The sequence below is a fragment of the Poecilia latipinna genome, unplaced genomic scaffold (genome assembly GCF_001443285.1).
Source record: "Poecilia latipinna isolate Pla-1442-1.1 unplaced genomic scaffold, P_latipinna-1.0 Scaffold478, whole genome shotgun sequence".
NCBI lineage: Eukaryota > Metazoa > Chordata > Actinopteri > Cyprinodontiformes > Poeciliidae > Poecilia > Poecilia latipinna.
In genome coordinates, this window is record NW_015113094.1 from 165327 (window position 1) to 187336 (window position 22010).

At 38.8% G+C, this 22010-nt stretch overlaps 1 protein-coding gene across 4 annotated transcripts in view; it reads right to left on the minus strand.

Annotated features, from left to right (window-relative positions):
• The window catches only part of kcnq5b (potassium voltage-gated channel, KQT-like subfamily, member 5b), a 109949-nt gene that overhangs the window by 26099 nt on the left and 61840 nt on the right, over positions 1-22010 (minus strand). For all 4 annotated transcript variants that reach the window (XM_015039627.1, XM_015039629.1, XM_015039628.1 and 1 more), the window contains exons 2-3: positions 2658-2748; positions 703-829 (exon numbers count right to left, since the gene is read on the minus strand). In XM_015039627.1, the coding sequence (XP_014895113.1) occupies positions 703-829; positions 2658-2748 (218 nt within the window). The remainder of the gene's footprint in view (positions 1-702; positions 830-2657; positions 2749-22010) is intronic.

Sequence of the window (22010 nt, forward strand, 5' to 3'; positions counted from 1 at the left end):
CACTTTTCAGATTTTAAATTGATTTTTACAAGGCCTTCAAAATCAACTCTATTTTTCCCAAAATGTTTTTTTTTTTTTGTTGTTGCTTTTTCTTTCCAAGAATGTTTTTATGTATTTATTCATGCCAGATTTTCTAGAGGATATCAGTTCGGGTCAAAGTCTTTTACATATGAAAGGGCTTTCTGCAGCAGTGATTTTTTTTGCTCAGAATAAAACCTCCTAAAATCTTGCTTTTATTTTTGAACATGAACATATAAAGAAGCCTGAAGCAACCACTTTCCAGAAAGCCACAGATGACACCTTGCTTTCATTCTATCATAAACATTTTTGCTCTCTTTCAAAGTTCACTCAAATTTAACTCTTTTTTCTTGACGTTTGAGCTTGATGTTCACCCTTTTGCTTTCCTCTTATTCCCTCAGCCTTGCAAACAGCAGCTATGGCCAGGCAAGAGAAGCAGCATAAACCGTGCCTCTTTACCCCTCAATATCACACTTCTGTATGTTCAAAGCCAAAATATCCAAGTCTGAACATAGGAAAGGATAACATTTTGCCTCCTCTCTGCTTTTTAAACCTCTGACAACAGCTAAAATGAAACCAGCAAACCATGGTCATTACGGCTTGCTGTGGGACTGAGTTCAGAGACAGTAAGTGTTCTCCATCAGTAAGGGCCAATGGTCAGAGTGATGGAGAGGTTTAACTCACCTATGACACAGAAGGGCTTCCTGGCGAAGCGCAGACGGCCCTGCCATCCTCTGTAGCGGCAGCAGCATCCTGCCGACCAGATGCGTATGATATACTCCAAACCAAACACAACGATCATCACAAACTCCTGTTGGAAAAGTCACACAAGCAAATGGAGAATCTTGAGAGAGAGGTACATGACAGAAAGCACAGGCAGGAGGTGTTTTAGTTCAGCAGACATAAGTGTAGTCTTCTATGCTTGCCGGCAGATAACCTGGCAGTTGCCATATATGTTGGCTCCTTGCAAACAGAAGCATTTAAGACATCACTGGTTTGCATATATTGCAAGATGTACTGCAAATTGTGGAGTGCAGATGTCCAGTCGAGAGAACTTACTGGATGAATGTTTGCAAGCAAAGAAGGCCTGCCAGAAATTGGTACCAATGAAGTGGAGCAAACGTGACGTTAACAACCTTCATCTAATCCTTTGGTTAGTTTTTTTTTTTTTTTTTTTTTTTAAAGAGGTTGCGATATTTAGTCTCCAAAGAACATATTTGCATTTCAAGCTTTGCTTGTTATTTTGTGGATTCATCACACATTCTGCCTCATTATTGCCTTATTGTTTGTCACCAGGTGCAGAGAGCTTTTTGTGTGATAATGACTAAGGTAGGTCCTCTGTTAATGCACACACACTGCTTCTGCTTCCATTAGATGTAACTCTGATGCAATTAGTGGGGTGCACTTTGTGAAATGGTAGCGACAGCTGCAGGGGCAATTGTCTGCAGGAATTGCTGCAGTGCACAAAAGAGTGACCTTTCCTTTCTGCTACAGGCTTTTCAAAGAAGAGGAAGGAAAAAAAAAACCCACAAATGTAAAATAATTTTAGGAGACTTTTAAAAGCATTTTTGCTCCTGTGCCCACCGGTGGCTCTATCTGTTCTACTTAAATCTCTATCTCATAACACCAAATGAGCTCCATTTGGTGTTATGGGTACTTAAAGAATCTGTAACTGAGGGTTTGAAAGTTTGCAGCCAAAATAAATTAGGGACAGGTGAACAAATGTGGCACTGAGTTTCTCCTTGACGACTTTGTCTAGAGTCTAGGGAGATGCTTGGAGAGATACTGTTAGCATTTATTTAGCCAGTCTAGACTCTGCTGACAGCCAAACGTTTGTCAAACATAAAATCAAAATAGGTTTAATAAAAAGAAAATTCACAGTTAATTAATAAGGCTCTTAATTTGTTTCTCACTTATTTGTCACGGAACTACGTGATGGTCAATATTTTATACAATAAGGAAAACTTAGAAAGGTTATTTAACATTTTCTCCAACAATGAGACTGAGACCAGCCAATTGCACTGATATTAACTGCAGTGAACAGTGTCATATGGAGGACAAGGTACCTCATCAGCACATGGAAAACAAATTTACTTATATTTTTACTCTGGGGAAGAGTGCACAGTCTGCTCTGTGGTCAGAGTCTTACACTCATACAGGCCTGATGGAGAGCACTGGTTTTCAAACTTTTTGACAACTGCGAGAAGAAAAAAAAAAGTGTAAATACTTTTTAAAGATTAAATGAAAATAAAATGACCTTAAGAAACATTCTCCTAAAAATTTGAAACTATTTTTTGAAGAATTAATATAATGCAAAATTTCCAGAAAAAAAAAGAACTAATTAATATAAGAACTTTAATTTGACTTTCAAACTGAGCTTTATATGTTTTTCATACATTTCTGAGTCAAGTGTAAACAGAGTCACATGAGTGGACTGGAACAACTCTTGTGACATCCTTATTCCAGTCCACAGACTCTGCTAATAAAAGGTTCAGGATTTGCATATTAGAGAAATGAGAAGAGCCCTCAGCGTTGGCCATTATCCCGCTCCAGACAGTTTAATGTTTAAACTCCTGTGCGATGGGCTCAGAAGAACGAATTAGATTTTTTTTATTTTTTCTGGTTCAAGGTTTTCTTACCAGAATTAGTAGGCATTTGGAGGAGGTGTCCTGATGAGCAGGGATGGTTGAGAACACAGAAAGGACCAGGCAGGTGAATACCAAGACGAACCTGAACAAAACAGAAGGAATTAGAGTTAAACAAAGTGACATCAATGAGACGAGAGACTCCTATAGGGTGCGACACTGAAATGTGATTGGTCTCTGCTTGTCCCTCTGAGAGACATTTCTGAAGTCGCTGCTGTGTTGAGAAAAAGCAGAACCCCAAGAGGCTCCCAGTGAAATCAAAGAACTTAGTTTCTGTCTGCAGTGAACCATGAGCCAGACTACTATCCAATTTCCCCGAGATATCAACCTAATCATGCTTGTTTGCACAACACGACTGGGGAGAAGCAAGCAGTGAAACTGTAGCTACTGAAAAGCAAGTAGCTTCTGACCATTTCCATACTCAGGCTGTTTTAAATTTTTCTTGCAAGAGATACATTAACAAACATCACATCTATTCTGTTTTTCTTAAGCCTTTAAGTCTTTATATGAACTCCCTGAGTCCTAAGACTGATCTTTGGATCAACAATGAGCATAACTTTTTGTTATATTTTAATTAAAAAGTCAGTGTTGATTCCTAATTAGATTTTTACCATTTGTGTTTGTTTATTATAAACCTCTTGCTAAAGGCTTTTTCCTTCATAAACCAAGAAAATTACACGAGGGTGGCAAATCTTTGATGACAATAATATAAAAACTTATTACACTCTTTGACAACAGCTCCATTAAAATGGGCCAGCACCAAGCTGTGAGTTCAGTCAATGTTTTCTTAAACTATCTAAAAATTGTGGGTTAATGTCAGAGGGAATCACATGTCTTCGCTGGAGCAGAATGCTTATTAGCCGATCGCTAACCTCTGACACTGTTCCTTGGTTTTTTAAAACACCATCAGCTCTACTGATAGCACAGCCTGTCATTCAGCACATCTGTACTTACACAGACACTAGGAAGTTGTTCACCACGATGTCTGACAAACACAGAGTTCAATGGTTCCAGGTTGAGGATGGTGGACGTACAGCGAGGCTCAGTGTCCGAAGCCAAACGAGACGACCTAAAGCTGTGGTTATCAAACCTTGTCTTCACTTACAAATACTCCAAACAGAGGTCTATATTTTCCGTAGGCCTCCTGTTGCTGCTCTATAACGGGTCTGCGGATCTCTGGGGGCTTCAAATTGAAAGCAAACCTCCAAAAAGTTGGAGGTTTGCTCTGTTGACATTTCCAAAGATTTGAATAATGCGAATGTGACTGGTGGGAAACATTGGGTAACAGGCATTGTGGGGCTGTCAGCTGAAAGCAAGCTCCTTGTCACTGGCACACCTACGCCTCTCGCACTTACAAGGTTGTCAGACCGAAAATTACAGAGTGACAATCAACTCCCTCCATCCGCACAGCCAAACTCATGCCTCCAGTTTTAGCACACATTTACTGCAGAAGTGGGGAAAGAGCCACTGAAAAGCTCTCTGACAACATCATTAGGTACTCATTGAAGTTTGCTAATTAATCCCACGAATGAGCATGCTCAGACGGGGTCCGGTCCGCTGCGGTGCTCCGAGACGGCGTGATTAGTGTGGAGTATCTCACTCTGTCTTTCAAACAGAGTGACCATTCTCTAGTTTCCAACAAGCGATAGCTGGATTTATAGCGGCTCGCACACACACACACGCAGTCACACAGGCAGGTTCTGGCAAACACAACATGAACATCTGTCCCTACACCCACTCACCTACACCACATATTCACTTACAACAGGACAAAAGCATAAACAGCAAGTGCTACTCCTATCTGCATATTTTAATAGAATGCTCTGCAAAGTGAGTGAGGCAACCAATTGAGTTTTGTCCACACAATGGTGTAACATCGATCGATTAACTTGAACCATTTTAAATTTGATGGGCAGACATAGGGCAAGCACCTCTGTTGCTGTCTTTGTTTACACAGGAGGGCCTGCAGAGTCTAGACAATCAGCCTCGCAATCATTATTTCATCTTTGTTTCAATTTAAATTATATAGTTTCTCTCTTCTTATCTTGTTTAGTTGAGTGGTGCAGGCCTAATCTTGTTTTTTTTTTTTTTTTTAATTTATGTGGTTTGATTTGACCTTTTTTCTAGCACTGTATAAAACGTGTTACACAAAGGAAAGATACTCAACGAAATCTGAGGATGACAGCCTCCTTAACATCGGCCTCCGTCGAGTTTCTGCAAATATTTATGACCACAAACTTTACAGTTTATATATATACACTTTCAATTCAGAAACACTTTTTACTGCTAATACGGAATATTTAAAGTTATTCACCTTTCAGTCGCTGCCCTAATCATTCAAGTGCTTCTTTGGAAAAATACTATTTTAGAAATGTGGATGCTGTTGAGCACATCGGTGCTTGTTGCTGCGACATGTTTTGCATGTCTAGCCGGAACCTTTGTATGCAAATAAAACATATAATTATTTACGTTAAAACTTTTAATGCATTGAAATCTACGTATTTAATTGGCTGAAATGAAGGTGTTAAAGTTCTGACCCTCGTGTATGTGTGACTCAGAGAGAGCAAATAGCCCATTTCACTCAGCCTTTCATGGCGGCAACTGTTGGTTCTCACATCCCCACGGGTACCAAGACCACGACAAGAGAAAATATGATTTTGGACAATGATGTAAGTACACACAGCTCACGGTTCACTCCCTCGTCAGGAGCCGTGCCGAACAAGCAGCTGGTGTATAAACAAAGAGCAGAGTGTCATTTTTACATGCGCATGCTTGTGTTTTTGCTTTGTTTGGCTGTTGCATAATCCTACCCTGACTGAGAGGATACAATCTGAGGAAATGTGCAACAACAAGGGAATAAAGAAAAAGTCTCAAAAAAAGACCAGGACCCTTTAAATCTGCCCTATCGTTATAGTCAACAGCGTAAAGGGAAGGATTTATCCTAACTGAAATAACAGCAACAAAATCCATGCAACCTGGTTCTTTTTCAGGTTAATCAGGTCAGAACACACTAATAGACCGATGACGCTAGAATGACTGGTTCCCTTTCATTATGTGGTCCCAGAAGGAGCTGCTCGGAAAAATGGCATGCAGGTATATCAATCTGAAGCTGTCCATGGTCCTGAAACCAAAAACGACTGTAGCCCATGTTTACATAAGAAATCAATAACATTTTTCAAACCAACTGCTACAACATTTATTTTATTCCAGAGAAAATGTGAAGAAAAAAAATTGCATAATAAAATAGTAATATTAACAAAACTGTGCTTTGCATGGCATTCTTCTTCTGTTATGACTTTAAATCACACGCTACAACGGCAAGGTCACCTATGACTACTGTGAATTGTTGTTGTAAAGTGTGTCATTTATATATAAATCTTCCTGAACGCCCATAGAGTTAAATGTAACCGCATGACCTTAAACTTTACAGCAAACAACAACAAAACATTACAGGAGATCTGAACTAATCTCAGATGTTCTCTCAAGATGATTGTGATGGACAGAGCCGGAAGCAGCAGCCGTACATTCAGTAAGTCATCATCTCATACAGAGAGTTCTTGATCGTGGAACAGTGTTGGTCAACTCAGCCTTCAACGGGCTTCAACAGAACACTCAGAGCATCACTGAGGGAAAGGAAGACCTGTCAGTGATATGCCCTGAACTGTTGAACAGCTATTTCATCACTAATGTCTGCTCTTCAGATGCAGCCATTTGCTGCGACTGTATATCCCAGAGGAAGCTTTTGCAACACTGAAGATGACAGAAGACATTTCCATAATGCACCTGAGTGGGCTCTGAGAAAAAGCGGAGGATGCAAAGTGTGTTCAGCCAAGCAGCGGGAGCGAGGGGGTTGGATCAGGGGCTCACATTGTATGTCTCATTCCCCATAAGACTGATGTTATGCTTCTCAGACCGTGGGGAGCACCGAGGGAGAGCGAGACGAACCGCGTGTGTTTGAAGGATTAGACGCGTTATAATGAGCTTGCAGAGTCAGCTCAAAGACAGATTTTGTCTGACTCTTGATACAGTGAGGTGTTTAAGAGGAGCCTTGTGGGTCTGTTTGTTTGTTGTGTGAAGCTTTTGTTGTGCAATGTGCTCAGGAAAAAAAAAATGACAACGCATATGGGCTTTAAAAATAAAGACTGCTGAGACACATCTGAACAGAAAACTCAGTATTGGAGTTTTCCTCCTGTGCCTACAATAGAAGTCACAGTGACAATGAATATGTTGTACATCTTTTAGATATATTCTGCTTTGTAATGCAGGGCTGCCATACTGTTTAGGGATTTTTCTTCTACCCCATTATAAGGGGCCTGCCATATTCACACCAGACTTGGTGTGTGCATGCCCCTGGTGAACCTATGATAGACTGGTGACCTGTTCAGGTTGTACTCTGGCTTTTGCCATAAACTCCAGGTCCTCCATGTACAAAGTACGGATAATGCTACAAACCATAGATTAATTTTGCACAAACTATTTTTTTTTTTATGACCTTCACAGTAGGTAAGCTAAATGCAACAACCTCAAAAATCATTCCGTACCACCACGGTCTGTTCCTGATTCACCTTTTCATCAGTCTCTACAAACCTGCCCTTCATCTATAATGTGTGATTGTGTGCATTTTTGTTGCAGATTGCTAGTTTTGTTTCTATAAATATATATAATGATATGATGAGTAATTATGTAATAAATATATTTTTCAAAAAATGGAAAGTTTATTCACGTAAAACTGTTAATATTCTATGCAGATTTAATCATGACAATGTCATTCAGAGTCCCCTTTCTAAAAAAAAAAAAAAAAAGACAGATGCCTTGAAATTGGCTTCTGTCGCTTCAATATGCTCCTTCCCTTTTCAACAGATCCTCTTGAGCTCCTCATCACAACAATGATGCGGTTCACAACATCACATCTTTCTAATGAGAGAAGGACTCAGAAGTAGTTCAAATGAAGAACTCGGCAGCATAGCAGCTACCCCAGGTGTTTCCTAATTACAGCTGCCACTAGTCTGATGGAGCTGAGAGGCGGGGGCTCGGGTGTTCTGTGGGACGGGAGCTGAGGCGGAGACTGCAGCTCCAAATACTTGACTTTGCAAGGCAGACAGATACAATTTAAATCCTGAAATATACAATCAAATTAATCCTGTTATACGGATAAACTTAAGTTTGGTAACATGCATTCAGATGTGATTCAAGTTATAACACAATGCAGTGGAAAAAACATGTTTAGAGTGTTGAAAAGGTAGGGGGGGAAAGCCAGCTCTAGAGAAACCATGCGATGACCATGGGGAGCTGATTGCATCAAGTCGTTAACTTTGCAGCCATGTGATGACAGTAGGAAAAAAAAAGACTCTTTTGCTGTAGAAGTGTACAGAGATTTAAAAATGCTTGAGCAATTTTCATAATATTTATTTGGTTTGGAGTCCTTTAAGAGAGATTCCAAAGAAAGCCGTTGCATGTTAAGTGCAGCATATTTATTAAGCAGAAGACTGCAGACCAGCTACCTGAGCAGCCAGCCCAACCGATTAAGCAGTTGGCACCACCTTACAGTAGTTGTACTACGCTATATAGAAAAAAAAAGTATAGTATTCTGCAGAAAAATCATTTCACGGTAAACTATTTGCCCTAATGTTTACTTCAAAAAACATATAAATCACAAAGGATAGTAAAATAAAGATTACAAGGTAAGAGAGACCTATTTGTATCCGGAGAGCATGCAGTGTGATGCTACTGTATTATTCAAGCGTCTCATTTCAAGAGATTACTTTGAAACTGCATAATTACAGCTGCTGATTTGGGAGTATGTAGCCGCCTTTCTTCTCTGAACACAACAGACAGAATGATTAGGGATGTGTTAGTTTAGAGCGGCTCCGGCACTTCCAGCTAACCGCTGACAGGTTTGCATGTGCATGTTTGGCATTGCTGTCTAGTTTAATAAGGGTAAAGCACGCTAATTAGGATTCAGAATCGAGCCACTTCGTTTGAGTTCAAAGTTGGAGGCTGCATGTTACGTGAGAAGGTGACTGCAGTTATCCATATCTAGATAGCTTTATGTCATTTATCTGTAACAGGGCTGCTGCTGAATGTGGCTAGAACAGCTGTAAGGCACATTATGTAAATAAAGGTTCTCAGAACATGATAATATCCCTACTTTGTTCTCGACTTCCCAAATCAGATGCAAATGCAGCATTTTAATGACCGATCCCGCTGGCTTTACCTGCTTCAGTTTAAGGCCTAAAAGACACTGATCTCAGAGTGTTCTTTATGCATTGCATGAACCACTACTTTCTGGAAGTATGCCAAAATATAAGGTCAATAAAACACACAAAATATAGTTTTTTTGCATATATATATATATATATATATGCCACTGCATGATTAACTGTGCAAGATTGGCACTGGAAATGTTTTTTTCCACCACTGTGAGAATTTCAAAGTGTTAAATTGACTAAACGATTTTTAAGCATGGCATGTTTAATGTGTTGTTACAAATTTCATTCAAGTTTGGAAGAGACATTGGCTGCAGCTGGAGCCAGAGCTTCAAGAGCTATAAACAGCTGTATCCAGGACATGGGTTCTTCTGCATTCCTTGTGTTAAACCACGCTTAAATAAGACATCACAGGGATTTGTTTTTTTACCAGGGCTAAGGGGTAAAACAAAATTACTGTTAGTCAGTGTCCAAAGTCCTCTTTTAGATGAAGGTTAATTTTCCATTTTATGTGGAAAATAAGGTCCCAGAGTGTGGAGGAACAGTGGGAAGTTTTAAATTATCAGTGCTGATGAAGACATGCGAAGAAAGTTTACATTTCATCTTATATTTTTCCTTTTGTATCTAGTTTAGATTAGTTTTGCTTAAACAATCTAAGACATTGGTGTTCAAAGTGTGGCCCCGGGTCCATTTGCGGCCCCAGGACAATTTTTTTGCAGCTGCCCAGTGCAAGACCAGAACAGTACATATGTGGTCCCACGTCACAAGAAGTTGATGCAAGTGAAGCCTTTTTTTTTAATTCTTCTTTTTTTTTTTTGCCCAAGCTTTGTTTTTTACTAATATTCTGAAATCTTAAAATACAGACAGTATCCCCCATAAAATGCATTAATCAGAGAAAGCAAGTGCGTAGCTTGCAGCAATGCGTTAGCGCTTCTCTTTACACAACAGCCCAAATCCCAAAAAAAGAAACACCAAACAAGAGGAGCCTGTGTGAGGGCACACATGTAATCCCCTGAGCTGTGAAATGAAGCTCTATTACAAAAGCTAAATGTGAAGGCGCTACCAGAAGATAAAACCAGGGAGACCACCCACAGTGTTCAGCTATTTGAAATCAGCACATCCAACAGACCACAACACAATTCAGCAAAACGATGGAATCCTGTAAAATGAAGAAAAGAAGAATTTATCCATATAATCCCACACGAGTGCAAACTCATAAAGCAGCGTGGTGGCAGTTTAATGTGTCTGTTCTCTCACGTCGAGGAACCAGAGACGCTGAGCAAATTAAAAGTCCATCAGCAGAGCTGCAGGAGAAGTAGTCATGGAAAGTAAAGGGGAGGAACTTAACAATTTACACTTCATGAAGGCAGCGTCCCACTGTTTATGAAGCTCTGCACAGTGTCAATTACCATCCTGCATTTACTGTAACTACTGTATGTTGGCATGACTACAAATAAGGGAGGAATAATGTTGCACAGATTTAACTATATAATTCTTTATTACAAAGAAACTGAAATTATATTTTTGGAAATATTTTTGGCAAATCTCAAAATTATTTAAAAATTCCCATTTCATCTCGTCAGTCCACAGAACGTCTTCCCAGAAGAATTGGGGGTTGTCAAGATCTTAAAGAAATTTAAGATGGACTTTTACATTGCAGTCTTCACACACGTTGTTTTCCTTTTGGTAAGCAGAGGGTTTCATCTTGGGACTCTCCTATAGATGGAGGTTTCCTGTGCTTCAGATGTTCCTCCGGCTTCTTTTTTGATCTCTTCGGTGAGTTATTTATGCTCTATTGGGAATAATTTTGCTAAGCCAAACACTTCTGGAAAGGTTCTCCACTGTTCCTGGAAGCTGTCTGAAATGCCGCTAGAAGTTTTATTTAACAGTTTTCTGCTTCAGTGGAAAGGCCTGGCCGTTGTTAGAGAAACTTAATTCAAAGAAAGTGGTTAATTTCAGTTGACTGATGATTTAATAAAGGAGGAATTACATTCTAATGTACGACTAGGTTGTCTGCAATGTTTTCACCAGATGAATAAAAAATATTAAAAACAGTAATTTGGTATGATAAACAATAATCTGTAAGGGAGAAAACATTTCTCACAACCTCTAAAAATGTTAATCTTTTGTTAACCTGGTGATTTGACTGAGTTTGTTACATTAAAAAAATAATAACATAAAAACAACCGTTTCTAACACAAACTCATGTCTTCATCTTTACTTTTCTTAATTCATTCTGGGCTTTATGTTCACTACTCTACATATAGTCCAGGAGTGTGATGCAAAATAGAAAAATAAATCCTCTGTGATAAGGCCATTCTTACACACTGCTCAAGTATTCCTCTTACAGTTTTTATTATTCCTTTTTTGGAGTTAATGTGATCCAGAACAATCAATGACATGGGTGTAACTGTGTCACTTCCAACCCTATTGATCCTATTTTACACCTGATAATGTCTACAAGGAATTTGTCTTACAGTTTTTTTTTCTTTTCTTTTCCAGGACTTGACTCATCGATCAAAGGTATTTGTGTGATGCATCAATACCTGGACCCTTAAGCTCTGACCTACTTCTACATTCAGTCTCTTTCTGAGCAAACAAGAATTAATGATGCCAGGTCAGGGGATAATGAGCCGCCCAGACAGAGACTTATTGAGGCTGGAAGCAGCTGAAATTCAGAAGACGCATTAATATGACAGTGTACCATCAAACAGAGGAGTAAAGCATTGTCCTGGGCCAACCTCACCAAGTTATGGAAAAACAAATACTTTTAGGTCTTGAGTAGCCATCACCTGTCCAGATGGCCCTCTGGATACTCAGCAGAGCCGCCATACCCACAGAGCAATGCCCTCAGTTCACAGTAACACTGTCTTTGGACAGTGAATCAGCAAACTGGAGGTAGCTTCAATTCAGTATTGTTGCAGCCAAAATGACTTAAAAAGGATCAACAAAGCAAAGATAAAAGACAAATTTATCTTAAAGAAGACGTTGACTCAAACGCCGCATACGTTAGGTTTAGGAGTTTGAAAACATCACTGGAGTCAGAGACTGTGCTGCAAATTCACTTATTCTTAGGTCCATTCAAACAAACCCTTGTGACCTGAAAATGGTAAGCACCCCATCAATTAGACTGGTCGATGGGCTGACATTGAGCATCCATCCTTTTGCAGTCTAAATTATGATGATAATGAACATTGAGGCTGATAGCTCAGAAAAAGAAAATGGTCTGTGTTTGCAGTGGGAAAACTAATAAAATTAATCAAACACCAAAAAACAGGAAGACAGCTTTTCATTCAGTCTGCCTTTTTAAGTTTAACATCTGCATGTTTTTAGTGTATTCGTTTTGTTACCAAACCTATGCTAAGTTGGGCTAAGTTTGTCTCACTGTGTAACATAGGAAACTTTTGTGTTTCCTACATTTTAATCAATTAATAAATAAGACAATCTATAAAAATACATTTGCTGTAATTGATTTGTGTGCTCCGTAACACACACAAACCAAATAAATGGCAGTGCCATCGCTTCAACGTGCCATCTATCTCTGCATACTCAGCTCGGTGATTGAGCTAGTCATTTGATTCAGGTGTCTAGAAACAGCAGTGCAGGTAAACGTTACCAGGTAGAGAATTGTAGTCGGAGACCCAGTGATCAATCCTGAAAATAGATCATTCAAGGCTGCACAACATTAGACAAAATGTGAAATTACAGCACAGCTTTTTAACATTCCAAGACGCTTAATGATTGATCTAATACCACATTTTCCATTTCCTTCTTTTCCGTGTTCAAGATGTACACAAAGGACTAAAAGATGTATTTTGATTGGCTAATATGCTCTAGACATTAACCTCCTACAGCTCATTGATACTGTAGTGATAAATGGAATTCAATATATTGTGAGGCTCTAAATGGAACCATGTTTCATAGAGAAAGACTGAAAGTACGGTATAACATAATAGAACACGTTTAGAGTATTTAAAGATTCTGGTGGAAAATTGTGTTAAAGGCAAAGATTAGTCTAAATGGATCCCTGTGACCTTTTGATCCTCCAGATGGTCCAGAATCATTACGAAGCATCACAAAACACACAGACGCTGGGGTACTTTGGGATAGCTTTGCAAAACAAATGTCTCTTGCATATTTTCTGAACAAACAAGAAGGCTAAAATTAACACTGTATGAAGCAACACCAAACTCTGTGGGCTTAAAGGCATCCAGGATTGACCGCCAGACAGCGGGAACCCCGTCATCAATCTCATCTGCTATTCACTACATTTCTGATCTTTTTTCTGATTTTACGTTTTAGCAAATAAATTCAGATACATGAAGAATAAAACATAACTTAGAAGCACCCGAAGGTCTGAGAATGGATAATGATCCATCCAGAAGGCCTTTAACACACCAGCTTTTTTTTCCCCAGAGGAGCAGCGGGCTTGCAGCAAGGCCTTACATGCAGAGGAAAACCAGGGGAAACATGAAGGTCAGAGGTGGGAGAGGATGAGAGACAGCATGGTTATCAGCGAGGCTGGAGATGGATCCCTGTGGTTTAAGTAGAGAACTTTCAGGCGCAGTTTTTGAGACAGAAAGACTTCAGTAAAAAAAACTTAGTTGCAATATTAAGTTGATATATTAAGTTATTCCAGTCTTGTTGATGCAACACTGTTATCATCTGAAGATTTAAAAAAAAACAGCTGTTTAAAACTATATGGGATGGAAACTAAACATGTGCTATTTTCAGTATATTCCGATTAGAGCTTTGTTTGAGCACGAGGAACATTACTACTGGTGAAACAAAGGTATTATTAACAACTTCTGACCTGAAAAAATGCACTCTGGTTATTTATACCAGCATATATCCGACTCTCTATTGTTACAACAATAGAGGAAAAATAACCTTATGGTTTTAAGTCTTTGAACGCTCACTAGTTATGTTTCTGCTTATTTCCAAGGAGGTTGTAATGAAACATCATAGACCATAAGAGGTCATAAGCATGTCTCTTGTTATTTCTAAAGCCTAAAATTATAAATTAATTTCTTTTGGCACCAATGTTGATCTTTCTCAGAAGCTTATATTTCTTCTTTGATGTGTCGATCATTGCCAAAGTGAGTTGGGTAAGGACTTTTCCTTCCACTGGGCTTTAGTGAGCATTTTGATACTCATCAATCTTTCATGAAAATTAAAGAATAAAGCAGCGATAACGCAAGCTGTCGAATCTGCAGATCACCTGAAACGGCATGGCAAAGAGCTGGAGAATAACTCAAACAGATGAAGGTGGACATAATAAGCAGCTTTTTGAGTGTCTGTTGAGCTCCACAAGCAGCTGCTGACAGAAGATGATGTAAAACCACAGCTCCACTGTCCACTGACAGACTGATGAAGTGATTTTTACAGCATATTTAAAGACAGTGCAGTGCAAAGCAGAGAAATGGCAAAAAAGATTTCAGATGATCTGAAGCTTTCAGTACAAAAGAAAGAGCATAAAACAGGAAAAAAATATATATTTCTTACGTCACAGTAGCGCAGCAAAATTGAATTAAAGAGGGTCTTTTATGCCTCCTTGTACAAGTTAGGATGGATCTGTGCTTTACTAACATATTCATTACATTTTTTTTTGCACAAAATAATTATCAGATAATGAGAGTTTATCTGCTTATTTTTGAGCTAGTTTCAGAATGAGTTGTTTTAAGTCTATGTCTCAATGTGATGACCCTGGGCTTGACTGTGTTTGCTAGGTGAGAGACAATGCCCACCAAATTTGACTTAATAATCAGGGCGTTTTTGAAGCAGCTCGATTTCCACTTAACAAAAGAATTACTTATTGCCAAACGCTCAAACTATTTCTACAAGTCGTGAAGAAAGGCGTACGGAAGTATAAAAAAAACACACAAAAAGAGAATTTTGCACAATAGGTCGCTGTTAAAAAGCTGGTTGGAAAAGATGAGGAAGCATTCTGTATCCCATATCGCCACATTCAGCTGCATTCAACGATGATACAGCACAACTGCTCAGCACAATTCACAATGAGGGAGTTTCATATACGCTTCAGCTCTTTATTTCATTCAGCACAATGGGTTGCAAGCTGCATGCTGCCCAGGTCCTTTTCAGAAAATTTTCTGTAGAAGAGAAAGTACATTGCACAATGGCTTTCCAAAGCACACCTAGAGCTATAATAGCAGGCGGTGCATTTACATTATTAAGACCCGGCATGATGAGAAGGGACAAAATGTGTTTAGCCAAATAAAAGCAATTGTGACAAAGAAATATGAATAGGAAAACTAAACAAAGAGGTAGGGTGTATTCTCTGTGGCCGATCCTGTGTCATCATCAAAAACGTTTGACTTCATCGCAGCTATTGTTAAAAAAAAAAAAAAAAGTACTTCACCTGTTCCCACAACTTTCGAAATGGGGTTTTCAGCACTTTTCTCACTGTTAACAGCAGATATTAAACAACAGAAAAAAAACATAAAAACAAAAACAAAATGCACCTGACTGCATGCTGCCGCTAATGGGAAAGCCATTCTCTATGGAGCCGTGTGGGAAGCAGTGAACTTCCTGCTCTGTCGCAGTGTGGCGAACAGCACATTCTTTACTGGGCCCTCTGAGTCTCTGTTAAAGGGATTTGTTATGCCGGTTTTACAGTGTGGGCACACTTCAGAACGATGCGTGCAACTGAGGGAGCTGCTTGGGTTTTGTGGAGACAGTAATTGAGGTGCCAGATAATCATGCTCCCTGTTCTCTGGAAAAACTGTTGACTTTTCTGCTCAAGGTAATGTGAACTTCAAGCCACCACAAAGTGACATCAGAACTCAAGACGCACTCAAAGGGCTCCTCCGGTGCTTCAGATGGGCAGAGAAAGCTGCTTGATGGGACGTTTTATGGCGAAAGATTGTTTTTTAATAAGCATTCTTTCAAAAGTGACGGGCGCTCAGAGGGTCAGGAAGATAAAACCCATAAATACAGGAAAGGGGCCGGCTGTTTTTGTTACAGTAACGATAACAACCTCACAGTAAATTACAACTGAGACAGCCAGAGAAAGCCAAATGGAAAGACAAAATAAATCTGAGATGCTAAATCTATTCACTTCAGAATGCACAAGTTGGAAATTATGAGACGGTTTCTGGTTAAAGGGTGTGGGGAGGATGAGGTCGGAGATGGAGGTATTTTCCATCCATTAGTGGTGCGGAATGAGATACACCCATAATTCACTTTCCACATCTTCGCCGAATTAACTAATCGCATCATAATCGAGTGAGCTCTGGCTGCATGTTTCATGTCAAAGAGAAGTTGTCAACATGACTCCTCTCCGTAGCGCACTTCCGCACGCAAATGTTCTCTTCAGTGACACAAATCAGCAGAATCCAGTAAACAAGCAGGTTATAACACGCACTTTAATGTCAGCTGGAGCATTTTTCAAAGCCAGAATGATTTAGGATGAATTATGCGTTATAGTGCGGTTGAAGTTTAGGCAGGTGTATAATATCCAATATAAATTTATAAGAAGAAACAGAGAGAAAACTGACATATCAGGAAAATATCCACTATATTTAGACATTTTTCACATTTTCTTATATAACATCCAGAAATCTTTGCGTAATTTATTTATATTCTTTGTGACAAACAGAGTTGTGCACCTAATTGAGTAAGGGAAAACGACACACGTTTTAAATTTACATACAAATAATATTTAGAAAACTGTGGCACATTTTTGCCACACTAAATAAAATCCAGTTTAAGCGATTATATTCAAAAAATCCTCTTCTGAATTCAGTTGTGTGTTTTTTGAAGATCTTTGCTCATTAGTGAACTGACAGCATCATGAACTGTTGTTGAACACAGCAGACAAGTCAGGGATGAAGCTTTGGAGAGGTTTAAAGTCGGTTTAGGTAATAAAACTAAATACCAATGTCTTTGACCGTCTCATGGAGGACAACTCGAAATCATCTTACACCCAACCAAGCCAAACAAACGCCCTAAGTTTTCTACAAACCAAGAAAACATCCACTGAGAAATGTTTATCCAATCATTCAGAGTTAAAAGGATGAGGAAAGGGTTCACAAAGAAACAACATCAGTACCAATGTGAAGGTGTGTGTGTGTGTGTGTGTGGTTGTGTTTTGGGGGGAATTATTCAATGAACAAGGTAGCTTAGCTGAAGGCATGCTAATGTCATATATAAAAACTACATTCTGTTGAATAGAAAAGCCTCCAGTTCTTTTTTTTTTTTTTTTTCTTGTCCTGCTGACAATGATATGCTCCATCCCAATGTATCATTGTCCTCGACGCCCATTAAGCCAATTTGACCGCTCTTGGTTACCATGCCAAACAGCCCTCTGAGAGCACATTTATCAGTGTCGACTAATACACTAATATTTGCACAGGGACAATTTGAATAATGGGCTTTTTTTTTTTTTTTCTTGACAGGATGAGCAGTGATGCAGCTGGGCAGCTCACAAACTGAATACAGTCATCCTAACTTTCACAAGGCAAGGCACATAGAAAGAAAATGCAACAACTAGTGGAACAATTAGTAATCCTTCCCCTCAAGCAATCCTCTCAACAAAGGGCTTTGTGAGAAGCATTCAATAATGACATGCACATTATATTTTGACCTATACAAACACCTGTCATGGCTTATGAGATAAATAACCCTGGGTGGTTTCATTCACTCTTATCCCTCTTGGTTCTTTTTTTTTTTTTTTTTTTTTTTTTCAAAAATTTTTATTCCCAAAAGCCTCTTATTGTTGCTAATTACCTCCATTGATTGGCTAGTCTTCACTGAGGCCCTACAACAGCAGGTACTTATCAGCACACAAGTCTGCATGCAAAGAGTAATTTGGGTTAATATGTTGATGTGATTGCAGGGCACTTATCTGCACAATGTGGAGTGTCTGGAAAGCAACAAAACAGCCCTGATTCTTAATTTTTGCAACTGTAAGGTACAAGCAGAATGCTAAAATGAGACCAATGATCACCTTGTTTCTCAAATCTCTCTTCCTTTCAGAACAATTACATACATTAGCCTTGTCATAACTTCATATTATCGCTGAACTGTGGTTCAGTTAGCAGAAGGTGTTACATAATCTGTGATCCTTTGAATCAGACCTCTGTGGAGAAGCAGCGACTCTACTCTGAGCTCCTCCAAGCTTCTCACCCTATCTGTATGGGGCATAAGTGATCAAAGCTAATTTAAGAATAAAATAATCCAAGATAAGCCTAAATAATGTAATCAAATCACTGAGAAAAGAGAAAACAAACACAGGCGTTACCTCCAGACAGATATTTCTACCTATGGAGGAGAAATATTTAAAAAAATATAGCGTTTGGTTACATAGGAACTCTTCCAACTATGTTAGTACCACGATGTGGATATACACACAAACACTGCAATTGATTTTTTTTTTTTTTTATCGACCAGAATGAACGAGTTGCAATGAGTGATGAAAAATTACCAGCAAACAGTGAACCAGGAAGTGAACATCTGCATGCTTAAGATGCTTTTTCTACCTTTACAAATGCAAAGTCAGTGAAGCGCCGACAGGCGCAGAGAGGAAATAAGAAGAAGACCTCACCTTTTTCATCTACTGGTGTGGCAGCAGGAAGCAGCAGCTGCGTCAGAGCGGGTCTGCTATCAAATTGATGAGTGGACACACCACAGCCCTCATCTAGAGTTGTCAAATTTCTCAATTCTGTTTACTGAGCTAACAATTTCCCCCATTTACAACTTGAGACAGGCCGAGTTGTGGCCTGGCTCACAACTTGGCCAGGCACTGTGGCAGTTTGGATTTGGCTGGCTGATCGCTCTTCACCTGTTGGGACTGATGACACAGGAGAAACAACACAGCTCATGGCCTGCAAGCATAAAAGTATCCACTGCGGACTATAACATCGAGCTTCACACTGTTCTTTTATGCTGCTTTGATTGTCAAGTACCATAATAGTCATCTTTCTTCATGAAGCACTGTTTCCATGGAAACAGTCTTGCTTTGACCCTTTTCTGAAGAGAAACTTTTCAGCAGGACTAAGAATCATTTATGCTCCGAGTCGGATTATGAAAGGAATCCTGAATATGCACACGTACAGAGGTGCACATCCCTGATACATCAGGATTTGGCCAACAGCCAATTACTTGAATTTGGTGTTTTTAAAATGGCATTTTAGAATTTGCAGTGTCCTGAAACATTACTTAAAAAAAAAAAAAAATACGAATGACTCATCATGCAGAGGCCTACTGGAACAAGTTAAACATATAGACAAAAAGAGAACCGGTGAGAGCTGAGGCAGAACGGTGGGAGTGGCAGATAAGTTAACTGGACTTGGGACGGCAGCGTCATTTCTGGAGAGGGTTTGTTCCCAAACATGTTAAAGCCTGAAGCTAAGGCAAAGTAAGTAAGAGATCCAGTGGAGATTTTACAGATGGGGACAGATTTACAATTGATTTTAAACCAAAATGATAAGTGATAAGTTATTATTATTATTATTATTATTACATCTGATGCATTTAAGAGTACCCAGTTTCATTTAAAAACTTGAAAGGCACCTATAGGAGTTTATCCAGCCTGATACGATTCCCAGTTGTGTTTCTACTTTCAACGTATCAAAAAAAAACCAAAAAGAAAAATATATAAACTGAAAAAAAAGCCTTGCAAGTTCTAAGACAGAGTAAATAATATTGAATCCAACAGAAAATTAAGCATTTGCAAGACAATTCCCATTTAATGCACCAAGCATGTATCTCTAACACAACAAGATGTTAATAGGACATTTGAAAGACATTACTGTTTTTATATCAGTTGTCCATGATAATGCAGAGGTTATACCAGATGTTTTGAAATGCTAAAGGTGCTCAAAAGTCTCAAGATTCAAGTCTGTAAGGCTGACATGGTGCAAGATTTCCCAAGCAGAGCATTGCAGAGATGCTAATTTTACAGCCCTTCTGGATTGTGACACATGTTTTCTAGTAAGAGGTTTTGCAATGGATGAATTAAAAAAAAAGGTGTTAAAGCTATTATAGATAATCTCTCATAGAAAAATGTGACATCATATTTCTTCCTGATATAAGTAATTATTGACATTCCTGGCCGGAAGGCTAGAAACATATTCAATGCTCCTCTTATTTATATCAGCAGGTATAGCTTATATAGATTGAAAATTTCTCACAGATTTATTATTTTGCATCTCTATAATGACAATATGTAATTGGTGACTGTTTCAGTAGAACATCCTCCTCTAAATAATTCTAAAAATGCAACAAAATAACTGTGTGCTAAAAAATAGCACTCTGGATCTTGAACCTGGCAGAGCTCCACATGGAGACTTCCATCAAGATCACTCTGAGGTACAATCCCATCTGCAATAAGAGTCTTTAGCATCAGAAGCTGAGAGGCTGTCAGAGAATTCAAAGCAATCACAGAGAAACTCAAAGACAAGAGGAGCTCATCCTGCGTCTACATCCTCCTGAAAACACGCTGCAAAGAGGAAATGAATTGTTGTGAAAATCTGCCTCCAGTCAAGAGAGTGCAGAAAGACATCTGTTCCTGATTACACCTTGCAGAGACAGCAGGAGGTTCCTTGTTCTGTGTCTGCATCAGTCCATCTCTACTGTATCTGCTTTTTTTTTTTTTTGTCTGGCTTATTTTCAGGATGTCAGCCGTTCATGCGGAAGAACCTAATAGATAGCGGCTCAGTCTCCATTTACCGATGTGCAGTGCATCACCTTATTTTGTCAAACAAATTTCTGGTTCCTTCAGGATTACGTTCTGAGTAAAAAAAGCAAGAAACAGAAACAGAAGAGAAACAATTCAGTAAGTATATATTAAAATCCAAATTTATATATTTTTAAATCCACCGTAGTTTGAAATATGCCACTTTTTCTACTCATTCAAGTCCCTAGAATTGAATGACTAAGAACTGAAAACTGAGAACCCTTAGAGTTACAATTAAAAAAAAAAAATTGCATAAACCATGGATGTACTTTGAAGAGTTTTTACTGTGTTTTCAGGCATAACATAAAAGTTATTTTACAGAAGTGCCTAAGTGCTGCAGTGACAAGAAGAGTGTTTTTACAAGATAGGAGATTTAAATGCTTTATGGGTTTCTGTCATAATGACTACAGAAGACAGAAGGCTAATTTCAAACAGTGCTCAGATATGTTGGTGTCTACGTGTTTGCAGGTAAAAGGCCTAGAAATAAGGAATTTGATATGACAGCAGGCCGTGCTGATTAGTTTAAAGTGCTTTTCTGTTGTAAGATAAACCTGACAACTTTTCCTCAAGTTTAGGGTTCACATTACACTTTTGTTAAAAAAGAAACACATTTCAGATAAAAAAAAACAAAAACAAAAACACAGATATTGAATCAAAACTCGAAAACAAACAGATGGTAGAGGTGGGTGATATGGACTTATAGTTTTATCACGATATTTTGTGCTACTATTATCAACAAGAGTGGCGACAAAAACTATTTTTTTTACTTATTTTTTAGGTAACTGTACGAGAAAGCCCAATAAACACAAATGAATCGTAATATAATGTAATACATTTGTAATACACTTCTTCAAAAAATGTGGTTTGTATCACTAAACTTCACACAGTAAGCGCTTTTAATTATGTTTTCAAATGTATTAGTATTTATTAATGCTTTTATTTTATTAACAAACAGAGGTGAAAATAGTAAACATAATCACGACTAGAAGAACAGCTTCGGGGGTTTTGAATGCCATTAATTAGACGTGACAATGATAAATCATAACTCTTATGATGACACATTTATCACAGTAAATTATACAATAAACCCCTAACAGATGGTGAAACGAGAAGGACCCTAACGTTCTCCTCGGACCACCAGAAAAGATCTTCCGCCTTTCGCTCTTACACCACTTATGTATTTTCCAGACATTGTGGCCTCAGACTAACAAGCTAAAATCAAACAAGTGTCTTTCAGGCACAACGCAGCTCCCCAAGTACCTCCTTTTTTTTTTTTTTTTTTCCAGTAATGTACTATTTCCAACTTCTACCCAATGCAGATAATTTGAACTGTTAAAAAGCCCAAAAGGCATGGCGTTAAGTGGAAGTGGGTACAGAGGTCCCGTGCCTCCAGTGGCGCTCCTCCAGACAGCATGAACTCACCAGAGCAGCATGGTACGCTCA